The sequence below is a fragment of the Tachypleus tridentatus genome, chromosome 9 (genome assembly GCF_004210375.1).
Source record: "Tachypleus tridentatus isolate NWPU-2018 chromosome 9, ASM421037v1, whole genome shotgun sequence".
Taxonomy (NCBI): Eukaryota; Metazoa; Arthropoda; class Merostomata; order Xiphosura; family Limulidae; genus Tachypleus; species Tachypleus tridentatus.
The window spans coordinates 12,736,992-12,755,591 of NC_134833.1; the positions used below are offsets into that span (position 1 = coordinate 12,736,992).

The 18,600-nt window shown below is 36.1% G+C and overlaps 1 protein-coding gene across 3 annotated transcripts in view; it reads right to left on the bottom strand.

Annotated features, from left to right (window-relative positions):
* Window positions 1-2,178: 2,178 nt before the first annotated feature.
* The window catches only part of LOC143224764 (transmembrane protein 114-like), a 126,531-nt gene continuing 110,109 nt past the window's right edge, over window positions 2,179-18,600 (bottom strand). For all 3 annotated transcript variants that reach the window (XM_076453038.1, XM_076453037.1, XM_076453039.1), the window contains exon 5: window positions 2,179-4,349. In XM_076453038.1, the coding sequence (XP_076309153.1) occupies window positions 4,096-4,349 (254 nt within the window). In that variant the 3' untranslated portion in view covers window positions 2,179-4,095. The remainder of the gene's footprint in view (window positions 4,350-18,600) is intronic.

Consider the following 18,600-nt stretch of genomic DNA (forward strand, 5'->3'; position numbering starts at 1 on the left):
AGATGCAAAGATGAATACATACATACATACATAACTATTAAATTACATATTCTAAAAACTTACATCAACTTTATCAAATGCAATGTGATGTATTTCATCATATCAATAGTAGCTAAATGTTGTGCATATATAATTCTAATACAGTCAACATTCAGCTCTGTGTTGATTTCTGGGCAACACCATATAAAAGTGTGTATGTATAATTTTAAGACAGTAAATAATATTTTGTACATATATATGTGTTAATTTCAGGGCAATTATCACCATTCTACAAAAGTGTGCATATATAAATATAGTTCTAAGACAGCAAATATTTAGTTGAATGTTTACATGTTAGTTTTAGGGTAGTTACTGGACACCATATAAAAATATAATGTGTATATATAATTCTAAAACGGTAAATATTTAATTTTATGTTTGTGTGTTAATTTCTGGGCAATCACCCTACGCTCTACAAATATGTATATATAATTCTAAAACAGCACAGATTTAGTTGTATCTTTGTGTGTTAATTTCTGGGTTATTCTTCAACCCTACAGAATAATTTATTCTACTAAAAGCAGAATTTTCTCGAGTCTGTGTCTACTTTCAACTTTCTTATGAAAACAATGACTGCCAAATAATCAATTATATAGAAACCTAAGAGTTTCGAACACTGTCCTGTCAGGAAATTCACAAAATAAAATCTGAGTTAGAACATGCAAAAAAAAAAAAAAAAAAGGTTTTCTATTGTTGGACAAAATACGACTAATGATTTGTTATTAGGTCTTTAAATATTTTAAATACGATTAATGATTGTTGTTAGATCTTTAAATATTTTAAGTGTCTTTTTAACCTGCAGTCTTAGGACTATTATTTATACAATGAATACTTTCATTTCAAAGTACTTTACCGAAATATAAACTCGTTTCACTACATAGCTAATTGACAAAGCTATTCACTCAGATAATTTTCATTGTGCTGAAGAGTGAAACCTTATGAAAAGAAAGATTGCTTAATGAAACATATACAAGAATGATAAACACTAGGATTGTCCAATGACTTGATTTGAATTTGTTGTGAAACTGTTTTTTCTAATCTTTTTCTACGTTGTGATATGAATTGTTTATGCAAACAGTTTTTTCAAAGTTTATTTTGTTAAATTGGACACGAATGATGTTGGGGACAAAGAATAACATAATGAAAATTATATTGAAATTAAGAGATAATCACTTAAAGAATTAAGTGATGACGTAATAATACTCGATATGCAGTTGTGTTGCTAAGCCTAAATACAAGTGTTTTAAAAGTTCATGAGTAATGATAGAAAGCAGTGGAATTGTATCGAAATATTAAGGGCACATAACAACTTGTTGGATCCGCTAAACAGAATCCGTCTTGGGAAACACCCAGAATCTATTAATTCAAAATTTTAATTACATTAATATCAACCACCAGACAAAGAGAAAAATCTATTGTGGTAAGCTGAGATCCACACAAAAGTATTCAATGAATTAATTAGCCTATTAGAAACGTACAATAGGCATGATTTTAGTGGATGTTACTTTTCAGACACCAGATTTTTAAAGTAAAAATTAAAGTCGTAACTCACTCTCGAGTAATTGCAGACAATTTACTGGATATTAATTGACAGCTGTTCAGTGATTTGCTTTACCCAACAGAGAAAATGCAGGTGTGCAAGTGACCCATCAATGGAAAAGGTGTAGTTTATTTGAATATCCAACTGAGAATTGTGTACATTGCTTAAATACGGCTATGTAAATCGAATTAAAAGACTCGAATATTTTTTTTTATCTTTATGTATAGTTATTTACCCTAGATATTAGTGTTCGTCATTTGATTATTAGCATAGTTTCGGGAACTAAACTTTTACGCACCAGAAAAAAACAAACAAACGAACTAGGATATCAACGTTTCCTATAGAACTAAGTTCTAAGGTAACAAATGTTTTTGCTAACGTGTTTGTTTGCTGCTGCTTCTACAGGTTAGTTGTGCTCTGCCCATCCGTGGGTTTCGAAATTTGCTATATAGTATCATGAGCCCATTGTCCCATTTTGTTCATAAATGAATTGACAAGCCATAATTATGAGATAATCTATTTTCTTTCACATTTTTAGACTTCTCAGGCAGTGCACGCATGGTTTCAAAGTGCAGACGAGAACTTGCGGCAATGGGACACAAAACACTTCCCTCAGATTCATAGTCTGGCACGCTAGCCAAATGGTCACGCTTTGTCCGCTTATTTAGGTGTGTGTTAACTTCAGTGAGAAAGTTACTGTGGTATTCGGTTCTCGCACTGAAGAATGACATTTTAAAGGGAAAACGAAGGGCATATGATTTGAAGTCTGTTTCTCTCTTTTGTTCGTCTTTCAGAACACAGTTGTTATAGGCTACGAACCGTATTCACCGCGGGGAGTCGAACCCCGAATTTTAGCATTGCGAGTCCGCTGTGCCACTAGGGAGACTTTGAAAACAAAGTTACTAAAACTCCCAGGTACACAATCTGCGATCTGTCTTACGTTATGTGCGTTTGTAAACTTTAAGTTAGCCGGAAATGAAGTAGCACATATGAAAACAACGGAACAAACTTCAGTTTAACGATTCGTAATTGGACATTCCCTGAAAAAAAAAAAAAGTACAAACCCGAGTGTCAGTATGGAATAACTTATTTTCTAGCATAATGAAACTTCGAATGTAAAGGCTGAAGTTAAATTGGTGTTTCTGTATTAAAAATATAATAAAATAAATATAATAATATTGCATATTATTTTAGTAATTAAAACTCTCGATTATTTAACTTGTACGTATGCGAACGTAAAATAAACAGACAAGAATTGAACTTAATGTTTTATACTGAGTTAACATCTCCGAAACAACCGACACACATTATAAGATATATTTTACATCTCCTGGATACGTTTTTCTCCTACATTTTGGAGATTACAACAAAACTAGACTCTTAACAATTTAACATCATTGCATAATACGACACAGCTTTAAGTGGAAATATTCTATTATATTAATTTAAACATAAACTTACTTTTGTTTCAGTACTTCGGAATTTCTGTTATAACTTCTAACAGTTTTGTTTTCAAGGTTTTTATAAGTGTTTTACTGAATAAGGAAAAATAATATAAATTTGATATTGTTTGTTGTTGTCATGTCATGTTAATATTGTGTGTTTTTATAATATTAAATTGACAGTTTGTTCTCGTCATGTTAATTTGATATTGTTTGTTGTCGTCATGTCATGTTAACATTGTGTGTTTTCATAGTATTAAATTGACAGTTTGTTCTCGTCATGTTAATTTGATATTGTTTGTTGTCTTCATGTCATGTTAACATTGTGTGTTTTCATAGTAGTAAATTGACAGTTTGTTCTCGTCATGTTAATTTGATATTGTTTGTTGTCTTCATGTCATGTTAACATTGTGTGTTTTCATAGTATTAAATTGACAGTTTGTTCTCGTCATGTTAATTTGATATTGTTTGTTGTCTTCATGTCATGTTAACATTGTGTGTTTTCATAGTATTAAATTGACAGTTTGTTCTCGTCATGTTAATTTGATATTGTTTGTTGTCTTCATGTCATGTTAACATTGTGTGTTTTCATAGTATTAAATTGACAGTTTGTTCTCGTCATGTTAATTTGATATTGTTTGTTGTCTTCATGTCATGTTAACATTGTGTGTTTTCATAATATTAAATTGACAGTTTGTTCTGGTAATGTTAATTTGATATTGTTTGTTGTCTTCATGTCATGTTAACATTGTGTGTTTTCATAGTATTAAATTGACAGTTTGTTCTGGTAATGTTAATTTGATATTGTTTGTTGTCTTCATGTCATGTTAACATTGTGTGTTTTCATAATATTAAATTGACAGTTTGTTCTCGTCATGTTAATTTGATATTTTCTCTGTTAATGATGTCAGATAGGTAGTTTGTGGTAATGATAATTTAGTATTGTCGGTTTGCACGATGATAAATTGATATATTTTATTCTCATGATATAAATTTGATATTTTTGTCTTCATGGTGTTAGTCTGATATTCTATTCTCCTGGTGTTAATTTAACAATGTGTGTTTCCGTTAGACTCATACTCGACCTAAGATGTTCGGTTCGTCTTCTCGTGCATGGTACTCATCGGCTGCTTTGTCACCTTTCCGTTTTCTGGAGAAAATGATAAACGCACAACCAGATGACAAGTACACAGAAAACACAACCCAAGCTAAACCGAACGAATACCCGTATCTCCAGATGGATCCCTTCGGGTGACGAACCATCAAGAAATGTTCTTCGTAACGAACGGAGTTTGTAAGAACCTCGATAACAACAAGGACCGTTGCAGCTGTCAGAAGGTAAAATAAAATATTGTAAATATACCGTCATACAATAATCACTTTCATTGTACTCCAAAATACTAGAAATATGTTACGCTATATTCAGCCTTCTTTAGCATAGACAGCCCATTGTGTAGCTTTGTGCTTAACCTCAATTAGCATAGACAGCCCATTGTGTGGCTTTGTGCTTAACTTCAATTAGCATAGACAGCCCATTGTGTAGCTTTGTGCTTAACTTCAATTAGCATAGACAGCCCATTGTGTAGCTTTGTGCTTAACCTCAATTAGCATAGACAGCCCATTGTGTAGCTTTGTGCTTAACTTCAATTAGCATGGACAGCCCATTGTGTAGCTTTGTGCTTAACTTCAAACAAATAAGTCAACCACTTGACAGTGTGATAAAGGGTGATCATAGAAGTATCGCTTTTTAAAATAAAGAGCGATATTTAATTATTTTATCATTTACTAAATACGATCAATTATCTTAAACAACTGAACGTCTGCTCTACACATCTATACTTATTACGTCGAAGATGAATAATTACTTTGCCTCATTCTCCTTTTACGTGCAGCGAAGGGTTTATATATTTGTTTGTTTGCAACTAAGCACAAACATACACAATGTGCTATCTGTTCTCTGACAACCAAGGGTATAGAAAACCGATTTCTAGCGATGTGAATCCGCAAGCACACCGCTGTTCCATTGGAAGGCGAAGGGGTTGTAGTCTGATGATGTAAGCGGGTAATACATTGAAATGATTTTAGTATTGTTTGTTTTGTTTGTTTCAAATTTCGCGCAAAGCTACAAGGAGGCTATCTGCGCTAGCCGTCCTTAATTTAGCAGCGTAAGACTAGAGGAAGGCAGCTAGTCATCACTACCCACCGCCAACTCTTGGGATACTTTTTTACCAAAGAATAGTGATATTGACCGTCACATTATAACGACCCCACGGCTGAAAGGGCGAGCATGTTTGGTGCAACGAGGATTCGAACCCACGATCCTCAGGTTACGAGTCGAGCACCTTAACTACTTGGCCATGTCGGGCCCCGATTATTGTAACTTTTATTTGTTTTATATAGTTAAGTACAAAGCGTTGTCAGCGTTATACGTCTTCACAGTAACTATTGAGTCACTGAGAAGTATTTCCAACTTGACAAGATAAAAGTTAGAACTGAAACTGGCTTAAGAATCACCGTTCTAGAACTCCGAATGTGAGGGTTCTTGATTCTCATCACATTGCCGTATAAAATGCTTTCTGCATTATGGTGCCGTGGGTGTGCTCTAAGTTTGACAGTTAAATCCCAATGTTTGATTGGAGTATCCCAAGAGTTGGCGGTTGGTGGTATTAACTAGCTGCCCTCTCGAAAAGTGATAAATTTTGCGCAAAAATTTCAAAACAAAGACTTTGGTTTTTTTAACTTTTTGATCGTGTGACTCGGAGACTTTGGAACAATAAAGATTTGTTTATGAATCTGTCGTTTTAGAGATTAAATTAAATTTGGTTGGTGGGCCTGGCATGGCCTAACGCGTAAGGTGTGCGACTCGTAATCCGAGGGTCGCGTGTTCGCGCCCGCGTCGCGCTAAACATGCTCGCCCTCCCAGCCGTGGGGGTGTATAACGTTACGGTCAATCCCACTATTCGTTGGTAAAAGAGTAGCCCAAGAGTTGGCGGTGGGTGGTGATGACTAGCTGCCTTCCCTCTAGTCTTACACTGCTAAATTAGGGACGGCTAGCACAGATAGCTCTCGTGTAGCTTTGTGCGAAATTCTCAAACAAACAAACAAACAAACAAAACAAACATTTTGGTTGGTAAAGGTTTTGAGAACGTTTAAGTGCATACTCGAACAGACAACGAGTGCATCGTTTAGAAGGTTGTGCATTTGCAGGTGAATTAGTAACTTAGAGTTGTCATAAACTTGTGCCTGTTACCTATTACTCCTATTTTGTATGTTCGTTTGGCGATAAAAGACAAGACTTGCGATTTAGATACGAAGTGTTTCAGTACACATTTCAACTGGTGTAGTTAGATTTATCAGTTACTAAGTTAAAAGGGTAAGCACAAACCGTTGAAAGTAATCTTGAGCAAACAAGATGAGCATTCTTCAAGGGAAAAAAAACAAACACACACAAATAGAACTAGCATTTATTCAGCTACTTGTGGAATAAAACGTGACATCGTTTATAATATAGATGATTCAAATAAAACACTGCAATAATTTCAAATGTTGAGTGTGTTAGAAAACGGCCGGCCTTTGGTCAGTATTCTAGGAATTAGTGGAGTTTGCAGTTCTTTGTGTCATTTGAAAATTACTGGACTGTGTTCTTCCGATATGAAGATACAAGACGACACAGTTGCGAATAATGCAATATGTAAGAAAGAAAGAAAGAAAGCGGTTCAGTGTGAGTTTGGGAAAGGAATATAAAAGACAGAAGTTTAACGAAAAAAGAAACAGACTGACATGTGCGAGAGAGAACGAATAAATCGGAAGAGGCGAAGGAAGAATGGAGTATGCTGCTAGTACGAAACACATCTTAGTTCCGTGTGCTGTTGATTACCGTTAGCAGATAAATGTTTTGTTTACATTGGTGTGGGTCAGTTCCTGATTGTAATAAGTACATCTTAAAGTTAACAGCTGTATGAAGGGAAGGTAAAGTGCGAGTGTAGCATAATCGTATCAATGTTGCATTTTTTTAGCTTGTACATTACAATAGTAAGTTCCGAAGTTCGATTCCTCATGGTCACCAATGATGTAGCTTTGCAATAATACAGAAACAAGAACACTTGGTTCTCTGGTTGATCAGTGGTAAGTTTATGGACGTTAAAATTCGGAGCTATATGCCACTCGGTGGACAAAGCGAAGATGGTTCATTGTTTAAATTTGCTCTGACAAAATGCTACAGCAAGTACAATACAAGCAGATTTTGTTTGTTTGTAACTTAGCATAAAGCTACACAATGGGCTGTCTGTGCTCTGCCCATCACAGATATCGAAACTCAGATTTTAGCGTTGCAAGTCTGCAGACATGGCGCTGTGCCACCAGAGGGAGCACAAACCTTATATAATGTTAAAGAATCAAATTAAACATTCAGTCTTTGCCTTAGTTATTTTACTTTAAAATTTCATACACTTCTGTACTGAGTTAACAATAATTGTATAGTCGGTAATGCTACGCGTATCAGTTCCTATTTGGATGGGTAAAACAACAACGACCTCTATTGTATTTATGGTATTACTAAAATGGTACTTTAAACAGTCATGTGCCCGGCCCACTGATTGACAATAAAAGTAAATGTGTCAACTGAAAGAAGCTCTTTCTTTCTAATAATGTTGTAATGGACATGACTTACAAACTAACAAATGATTTAGCTTGTAAGGTTATGAAACGTATAAGGCTAAGATGATGACATCCTATTATTCAACATACGTTGTTTTATTTGATTTAGTCAAATATGAAGTTGAATCAATGTGAAGAAACACAATGGGGTCAGCGTTGCTTAGTAGCTTCGCACTCTTCACTCGTGTGTTTCTGTACATATATATGTCACATGGGTGCAAGTCCGAGACAGGATCGGGTGGAGTTGCTGTGTCCTTGGATCTGACACTGCTTCAACCGATCCAGTGTCTCAGCGTCAACTTGGAGGTTAGCACTGAATCCTATATGCCATCTCTTCATGGGAAGCATCTGACCTTTGAAGGTTTGTTTGTGTTTTTGAATTTAGTGCAAACCTACACCTACGTAGCCATCCCTAATTTAGTAGTGTAAGACTTTTGGGCAACGCCAGCTTTTGGGCAACTCTTTTTACCAACGATTAGTGGGATTGACCGCCACATTTTTATAGCCTTTCTCCCACGGCTGAAAGGGCAAACATGTTTGGTGTGACGGGAATTCGAACCCGTAACCCTCAGATTAGGAGTCGAGCACCCCATAACTACCTGGTCATGCCGGACAACTTTGAAGGAATCATACACCAGACTTTCACAAGGCAAGTTATTGTGGTGTTCCCTAAACTATTTTGAGGTTTTTCAGATTTAGAAACTAATGTTCAAAGGCCTATGGCCCGGCATGGCCAAGTGTGTTAAGGCGTTCGACTCGTAATTCGTTGGTAAAAGATTAGCCCAAGAGTTGGCGGTGGGTGGTGATGACTAGCTGCCTTCCTCCCTCTTGTCTTACACTACTAAATTAGGGACGGCTAGCGCAGATAGCCTTCGAGTAGCTTTGCGCGAAATTCAAAACAAACAAACAAAGGTCTTTAGGTTCTTTCTTGTTCAGATATCCTGAGAAACGTTTTTGGAGAATTTTTAAGTGAAAAGTTAAGTAACATGCCACCCAATAAGTTCGTGACCTTAAAGTTCTGCACAACATGAGGCTTCGACCTTTTCGATCCTGTCACAAAGCCTTACTGTGTTATGCTAATATTATGCTCCATCTGCAGTGAACCGACCCCTGTCAAATATAATTCCATCCCACATGGCTCATCTGTGAGCTTGAGGACTTACAGCGTTAAACATCTTGGCTCGATACAGCGGTGGGATCAGCGCCGATAGCTTATTGTGAACATTTGCTCAGTAAAACAGCATAAGTTGTTATTCTGATATCAAAATCTAACGAAACTTTGAAGTACAAATATATCAAAACCACTTACACCGTGCTTCTATAACTAGTTTTTGTTATTATTTCTCCCCACCCCCTCCAGTGGCACAGCGGTAGTTTTTGTTATTATTTCTCTCCCCCCCTCCAGTGGCACAGCGGTAGTTTTTGTTAATATTTCTCTCCCCCCCTCCAGTGGCACAGCGGTAGTTTTTGTTATTATTTCTCCCCACCCCTCCAGTGGCACAGCGGTAGTTTTTGTTAATATTTCTCTCCTCCCCCTCCAGTGGCACAGCGGTAGTTTTTGTTAATATTTCTCTCCCCCCCTCCAGTGGCACAGCGGTATGTCTGCGAATTTACACTGGTAGAAACTGGTTTCAATACCTGTGGTGGGCAGAACACAGGTAGTTCCCAATGGAACAGAGGTTAGCCTTTGGAGTTACAACGCTATAATGAATTGTTTGATTCCCCTCGGTGGACAGAGAAGATAGCTCTATGTGGCTTTGCTATAACAGAGAAAAACGCACACTATTATTTCAGGAGTTCTCCTTTTGTATTCATCTTTCCGTTCTTTTTCTCCTTTATTTCACATCTAACAGAAAAAAAAAAAAAACAATGCTTGTCTGGCAACCATTCGCTTATGGTGATGTTTTCTCGTGTTATGACCCGGCTGTTGATTCAAACAAGAGGAACACTCTTGTAATAAGGTCTTTAAGGAAGGAAAGAAAAACAACAACTAGTATATACTCTGTTATTCTAGTATTAAGACTTGAACTTCTTGCATTTAACAATATTATTTCAAAACGATAAAAACTAACTGTCCTCTCCAATAGCCATTCATCCTTTCGATTCTCTATGGACCCACAAACAATTGCTGTATAAATGGCACTTTACTTACAGAAGCTCATTTGTTAAGTAAACACACACACAATTTATTAAAGTAATGGTAAATCATAACACGATAATGTTAAAAAGACGATATTACGTTTCGCAATCAAACATTTAATATATATATATAGTCTTTGAGAAAACTTGATACATAGTTCCGAAGAAATAACACAATAACAAACTCAGTAATTCTAATATTGTACACAGTTTTGCACTCACGTGTTATATAAGAACTTTTTCAAAGATAGGAAGGTTAAAACGTTAACTTGGAATATTATCTGTTGATCTTTCATCGAGACACTGGAAATATTCTACATACAAAATAATAAATTCTTATGAGTTGTTCATAATGAATTAATACTTTTAGTTTCTTCAGTTGTTTGAAACAGAAGTTATTTGGTAAGTTATGTTGAACACGTACTTGGAAGTTCTTTCATACTTTGCACAGTTTTATATCGGGCTTTCTAAAACATTGATTAGATAAGGAGATTTATATTCACTTATAAAGGGTTTCCTAACAGGACGTGTAGTAGGTCCTCCGCTGGTAGAGCAATAAATATATGAATTTACAACGCTAAAATTACGAGTTCGATACCTCTCGGTGGACATAGCAGATAGTCCGATGTGGCACTGCTAGAAAACAACACATGCTCACGTGCAATGAATAACGTCTTTGTTTTCGGTATTCACTTGCAAAAGGTTTCTAATTTCCTAACACTACATGCAATAAGTAAAAGCAATGTTTGATATTCACTTATTCGGATTTCCAGAGATTTTCCTCGTGTATGTCTTTGTATAAGTATTAACACCAACTGATAAGCAGAGAACAACGTTTCGACCTTCCTAGGTCATCTTCAGGTTAACAAAGACGATGTTAATACTTATACCAGCCGTTTCGAGATACATTTTTACTTTAAGTGGGTTTCTCATCATCAAAGATTTTCCTCATGTTTAGAAGATAGCCTTAAATCTATGACTTGACCAACTTGAAGCACATATCCTACGTTTTGTGATTACCTACCTTCTCAAATGTCAATACTTAATCAACTTTGTCCCAGTGAGCCTGTTCATCAACTGAAGTTTCCTGATGTAACATAAACAGGATCAACTTCTAAACAATTTAAAATTTATGTTGCTTTTGATTTTTGCAGAATTAATCTAGTTGTGTATCACAATAAATGTTAGTGCTTGTACACACACACATACACTGCTGGCCAAAATCTTAAGGCCAATGAACATAAAGATAAAATATGCATTTTGCGTTGTTAGACTCAACCACTTACTTGAGTAGAGCTTCAAAAGATAAAAATAAGAAAAGGGAAAATAAAAATAAAAAACTTTTTTTTGCATTTAATAGGGAAAATGTAAACACTATGAAATTAGTCTAAATACTAGCTGGTCAAAGATTTAAGACCATCTTGAAATGAAGCGTTAATCGGTAAACACGTAACGAAATTTAGTCATTTGTGTTCAAGCATTATCGTTGTCAACATCTCCCACTGACATCTCCTGTGTTACATTGGGTAAAAACATGGCAAAGGCTAAAACGTTGACAGAGTTTGAACGTGGCAGAATTGTTGAGCTACAAAAGCAAGGTCTCTCTCAACGTGCCATCGCTGGTGAGATTGGGTGTAGTAAAACTGCTGTTGGAAATTTCTTAAAAAAACCCTGAACCCCATTGAAAATGTTTGGGGGTGGATGTCAAGCGAAGTTTATAGAAATGGACGTCAATTCCAAACAGTGCATGACCTTCGTGAAGCCATCTTCACCACTTGGAATAACATTCCAGCCAGCCTTCTGCAAACGCTTATATCGACCATGCCAAAGGGAATGTTTGAAGTTATTCGCAATGACGGCCGTGCAACTCACTACTGAAACCTCTTGTTGGGCATTTCCTACCCTGTTTAAGACTTCTTTTTGGTTCGGTATTAAACTTTTGACCAACTAGTATTTAGGCTAATTTCATAGTGTTCACATTTTCCCTATTAAATGTTTAAAAAGTTGTTTTTTTTATTTTACCTTTTCTTATTTTCATCTTTCAAAGATCTAGTCAAATATGTGGTTGAGTCTAACAACGCAAAATGCATATTTTTTCATTATCTTCATTGTCCTTAAGATTTTGGCCAGCAGTGTATATATTTGTGTTTGATACTCTGTATGCATGTGTAAAACATACACATTAATATAAATATAATTTGTTGAATCGTGTACACAGTAATGTGTGTAGTATGCAGATTTGAAACGTCTAAAACAGAACTGATATTATGATCCTTAAAAAAACTTAGTAAATATGATATAAGTGTTACATGTTTATTTCTTATTTTCGACTTACACAATACACTTTGTTTTTTGCCCCGACTTTATTAAGAACCGTTTGTTTCCGTTTTGTACTTTTGTCTCAGAAGATTCATAACTGGATATAATTCTCCACAGATTTTCATGTTTCCGGACTTGGAATTCAACATATAATATTACGAGATAACAGTAAATTAATAAAGTTATTTTTTGTTAAGAGAAAGTGTTTCCATCAGCACTTTTGTTATAATCAGTGAGAAATATTAATAAAGAATGAAGTTAATACAGCAGCGGCTAACGTTTTTTGAAATTAATTACCTATCATAAAGAGGACTCCTCTGACTAGTCCGTCTAGAACATGTACCTTACTTCTGTAAGTGTGTAAAGTTACCTGTCATAAAGTGGACTCTTCTGGCTAGTCTGTCTAGAACATGTACCTTACTTCTGTAAATGTGTAAAGTTACCGGTCATAAAGTAGACTCCTCTGGATAGTTTGTCTAGAACATGTACCTTACTTCTGTAAATGTGTAAAGTTACTTGTCATAAAGTAGACTCCTCTGGCTAGTCCGTCTACAACATGTACCTTACTTCTGTAAATGTGTAAAGTTACCTGTCCTAAAGTAGACTCCTCTAGCTAGTCTGTCTAGAACATGTAACTTACTTCTGTAAATGTGTAAATTTACCTGTCATAAAGTGGACTCCTCTGGCTAGTCCGTCTACAACATGTACCTTACTTCTGTAAATGTGTAAAGTTACCTGTCCTAAAGTAGACTCCTCTAGCTAGTCTGTCTAGAACATGTTACTTACTTCTGTAAATGTGTAAAGTTACCTGTCATAAAGTAGAATCCTCTGGCTAGTCTGTCTAGAAGATGTATCTTACTTTTGTAAATGTGTAAAGTTACCTGTTATAAAGTAGACTCCTCTGGCTAGTCCGTCTAGAACATGTATCTTACTTCTGTAAATGTGTAAAGTTACCTATTATAAAGTAGACTCGTCTCGCTAGTCTGTCTAGAACATGTATCTTACTTCTGTAAATGTGTGAAGTTACCTGTCATAAAGTAGATTCCTCTGGCTAGTCCGTCTAGAACATGTACCTTACTTCTGTAAGTGTGTAAAGTTACCTGTCATAAAGTGGACTCTTCTGGCTAGTCTGTCTAGAACATGTACCTTACTTCTGTAAATGTGTAAAGTTACCTGTCATAAAGTAGAATCCTCTGGCTAGTCTGTCTAGAACATGTAACTTACTTCTGTAAATGTGTAAAGTTACCTGTCATAAAGTGGACTCCTCTGGCTAGTCCGTCTACAACATGTACCTTACTTCTGTAAGTGTGTAAAGTTACCTGTCATAAAGTGGACTCTTCTGGCTAGTCTGTCTAGAACATGTACCTTACTTCTGTAAATGTGTAAAGTTACCTGTCATAAAGTAGAATCCTCTGGCTAGTCTGTCTAGAAGATGTATCTTACTTTTGTAAATGTGTAAAGTTACCTGTTATAAAGTAGACTCCTCTGGCTAGTCCGTCTAGAACATGTATCTTACTTCTGTAAATGTGTAAAGTTACCTATTATAAAGTAGACTCGTCTCGCTAGTCTGTCTAGAACATGTATCTTACTTCTGTAAATGTGTGAAGTTACCTGTCATAAAGTAGATTCCTCTGGCTAGTCCGTCTAGAACATGTACCTTACTTCTGTAAGTGTGTAAAGTTACCTGTCATAAAGTGGACTCTTCTGGCTAGTCTGTCTAGAACATGTACCTTACTTCTGTAAATGTGTAAAGTTACCTGTCATAAAGTAGACTCCTCTGGATAGTTTGTCTAGAACATGTACCTTACTTCTGTAAATGTGTAAAGTTACTTGTCATAAAGTAGACTCCTCTGGCTAGTCTGTCTAGAACATGTATCTTACTTCTGTAAATGTGTAAAGTTACCTGTTATAAAGTGGACTCCTCTGGCTAGTCCGTCTACAACATGTACCTTACTTCTGTAAATGTGTAAAGTTACCTGTCCTAAAGTAGACTCCTCTAGCTAGTCTGTCTAGAACATGTAACTTACTTCTGTAAATGTGTAAAGTTACCTGTCATAAAGTGGACTCCTCTGGCTAGTCCGTCTACAACATGTACCATACTTCTGTATGTGTGTAAAGTTACCTGTCATAAAGTAGACTCCTCTGGCTAGTCTGTCTAGAACATGTTACTTACTTCTGTAAATGTGTAAAGTTACCTGTCATAAAGTAGACTCCTCTGGCTAGTCTGTCTAGAAGATGTATCTTACTTTTGTAAATGTGTAAAGTTACCTGTTATAAAGTAGACTCCTCTGGCTAGTCCGTCTATAACATGTACCTTACTTCTATAAATGTGTAAAGTTACCTATTATAAAGTAGACTCGTCTCGCTAGTCTGTCTAGAACATCTATCTTACTTCTGTAAATGTGTAAAGTTACCTATTATAAAGTAGACTCGTCTCGCTCTTCTGTCTAGAACATGTATCTTACTTCTGTAAATGTGTGAAGTTACCTGTCATAAAGTAGATTCCTCTGGCTAGTCTGTCTAGAACATGTATCTTACTTCTGTAAATGTGTAAAGTTACCTGTCACAAAGAAGACTTCTCTGGCTAGTCGGTCTAGAACATGTATCTTACTTCTGTAAATGTGTAAAGTTACCTGTCATAAAGTAGACTCCTCTGGCTAGTCTGTCTAGAACATGTACCTTATTTCTGTAAATGTGTAAAGTTACCTGTTATAAAGTAGACTCCTCTGGCTAGTCTGTCTAGAACATGTACCTTACTGCTGTAAATGTGTAAAGTTACCTGTCATAAAGTAGACTCCTCTGGCTAGTTTGTCTAGAACATGTACCTTACTTCTGTAAATGTGTAAAGTTACCTGTCCTAAAGTAGACTCCTCTGGCTAGTCCGTCTAGAACATGTACCTTACTTCTGTAAATGTGTAAAGTTACCTGTCATAAAGTAGTCTTCTCTGGATAGTCCGTCTAGATCATGTATCTTCCTTCTGTAAATGTGAAAGTTACCTGTCATAAAGTAGACTCTTCTGGCTACTCTGTCTAGATTCTAGAACATGTTACTTACTTCTGTAAATGTGTAAAGTTACCTGTTATAAAGCAGACTCCTCTGGCTAGTTTGTCTAGAACATGTACCTTACTTCTGTAAATGTGTAAAGTTACCTGTCATGAAGTAGACTCCTCTGGCTGGTTTGTCTAGAACATGTACCTTACTTCTGTAAATGTGAAAGTTACCTGTCATAAAGTAGACTCATGTGGCTAGTCTGTGTAGAACATGTAACTTACTTTTGTAAATGTGTAAAGTTACCTGTCATAAAGAAGACTCCTCTGGCTAGTCTGTCTTGAACATGTACCTTACTTCTGTAAATGTGTAAGGTTACCTGTTATAAAGTAGACTCCTCTGGTTAGTTTGTCTAGAACATGTACCTTACTTCTGTAAATGTGTAAGGTTACCCGTCATGAAGTAGTCTCTTCTGGCTAGTCTGTCTAGAACATGTACCTTACTTCTGTAAATGTGTAAAGTTACCTGTTATAAAGTAGACTCCTCTGGTTAGTTTGTCTAGAAAATGTATCTTACTTCTGTAAATGTGTAAAGGTACCTGTCATGAAGTAGGCTCCTCTGGCTAGTATGTCTAGAAAATATACCTTACTTCTGTAAATGTGTAAAGTTACCTGTTATAAAGTAGACTCCTCTGACTAGTCTGTCTAGAACATGATTACTTCTGTACTGTCATAAAGTAGACTCTTCTGGCTAAACATGTACCTTACTTCTGTAAATGTGTAAAGTTACCTGTCATAAAGTAGACTCCTCTGGCTAGTCTGTCTAGAACATGTACTAGAACATGTACCTTACTTCTGTAAATGTGTAAAGTTACCTGTCATAAAGTAGACTCCTCTGGCTAGTCTGTCTAGAACACGTACCTTACTTCTGTAAATGTCTAAAGATACCTATCATAAAGAAGATTCCTCTGGCTAGACCGTCTAGAACATGTACCTTACTTCTGTAAATGTCTAAAGTTACCTGTCATAAAGTAGACTCCTCTGGCTAGTCTGTCTAGAACATGTACCTTACTTCTGTAAATGTGTAAAGTTAAATGTCATAAAGAAGACTTCTTTGGCTAGTCTGTCTAGAACATGTACCTTACTTCTGTAAATGTGTAAAGTTACCTGTTATAAAGTAGACTCCTCTGGCTAGTCTGTCTAGAACATGTACCTTACTTCTGTAAATGTGTAAAGTTACCTGTCATAAAGTAGACTCCTCTGGCTAGTCTGTCTAGAACATGTATCTTACTTCTGTAAATGTGTAAAGTTACCTGTCATAAAGTAGACTCCTCTGGCTAGTCTGTCTAGAACATGTACCTTATTTCTGTAAATGTGTAAAGTTACCTGTTATAAAGTAGACTCCTCTGGCTAGTCTGTCTAGAACATGTACCTTACTGCTGTAAATGTGTAAAGTTACCTGTCATAAAGTAGAGTCCTCTGGCTAGACCGTCTAGAACATGTACCTTACTTCTGTAAATGTGTAAAGTTACCTGTCATAAAGTAGACTCCTCTGGCTAGTCTGTCTAGAACATGTACCTTACTTCTGTAAATGTGTAAAGTTACTTGTCATAAAGTGGACTCCTCTGGCTAGTCTGTCTAGAACATGTACCTTACTTCTGTAAATGTGTAAAGTTACCTGTCAGAAAGTAGACTCCTCTGGCTAGTCTCTCTAGAACATGTACCTTACTTCTGTAAATGTGTAAAGTTACCTGTTATAAAGTAGACTCCTCTGGCTAGTCTGTCTAGAACACGTACCTTACTGCTGTAAATGTGTAAAGTTACCTGTTATAAAGTAGACTCCTCTGGCTAGTTTGTCTGGAACATGTACCTTTCTTCTGTAGATGTGTAAAGTTACCTGTCCTAAAGTAGACTCCTCTGGCTAGTCCGTCTAGAACATGTACCTTACTTCTGTAAATGTGTAAAGTTACCTGTCATAAAGTAGTCTTCTCTGGATAGTCCGTCTGGATCATGTACCTTACTTCTGTAAATGTCTAAAGTTACCTATCATAAAGTAGATTCCTCTGGCTAGACCGTCTAGAACATGTACCTTACTTCTGTAAATGTGTAAAGTTACCTGTCATAAAGTAGTCTTCTCTGGCTAGTCCGTCTAGATCATGTACCTTACTTCTGTAAATGTCTAAAGTTACCTGTCATAAAGTAGACTCTTCTGGCTACTCTGTCTAGATTCTAGAACATGTTACTTACTTCTGTAAATGTGTAAAGTTACCTGTCATAAAGTAGACTCCTCTGGCTGGTTTGTCTAGAACATGTACCTTACTTCTGTAAATGTGAAAGTTACCTGTCATAAAGTAGACTCATGTGGCTAGTCTGTGTAGAACATGTAACTTACTTTTGTAAATGTGTAAAGTTACCTGTCATAAAGTAGACTCCTCTGGCTAGTCTGTCTTGAACATGTACCTTACTTCTGTAAATGTGTAAGGTTACCTGTTATAAAGTAGACTCCTCTGGTTAGTTTGTCTAGAACATGTACCTTACTTCTGTAAATGTGTAAAGTTACCTGTCATGAAGTAGTCTCTTCTGGCTAGTCTGTCTAGAACATGTACCTTACTTCTGTAAATGTGTAAAGTTACCTGTTATAAAGTAGACTCCTCTGGTTAGTTTGTCTAGAAAATGTATCTTACTTCTGTAAATGTGTAAAGGTACCTGTCATGAAGTAGGCTCCTCTGGCTAGTATGTCTAGAAAATATACCTTACTTCTGTAAATGTGTAAAGTTACCTGTTATAAAGTAGACTCCTCTGACTAGTCTGTCTAGAACATGATCCTTACTTCTGTAAATGTGTAAAGTTACCTGTCATAAAGTAGACTCCTCTGGCTAGTTTGTCTAGAACATGTACCTTACTTCTGTAAATGTGTAAAGTTACCTGTCATGAAGTAAACTCCTCTGGCTAGTCTGTCTAGAAGATGTATCTTACTTTTGTAAATGTGTAAAGTTACCTGTTATAAAGTAGACTCCTCTGGCTAGTCCGTCTATAACATGTACCTTACTTCTGTAAATGTGTAAAGTTACCTGTCATAAAGTAGACTCCTCTGGCTAGTCTGTCTAGAACATGTACCTTACTTCTGTAAATGTGTAAAGTTACCTGTCATAAAGTGGACTCCTCTGGCTAGTCTGTCTAGAACATGTACCTTACTTCTGTAAATGTGTAAAGTTACCTGTCATAAAGTAGACTCCTCTGGCTAGTCTGTCTGTACCTTACTTCTGTAACATGTAAAGTAGACTCTTACTTCTGTAAATGTGTAAATGTGTAAAGTTACCTGTCATAAAGTAGACTCCTCTGGCTAGTCTGTCTAGAACATGTACCTTACTTCTGTAAATGTGTAAAGTTACCTGTTATAAAGTAGACTCCTCTGGCTAGTCTGTCTAGAACATGTACCTTACTTCTGTAAATGTGTAAAGTTACCTGTTATAAAGT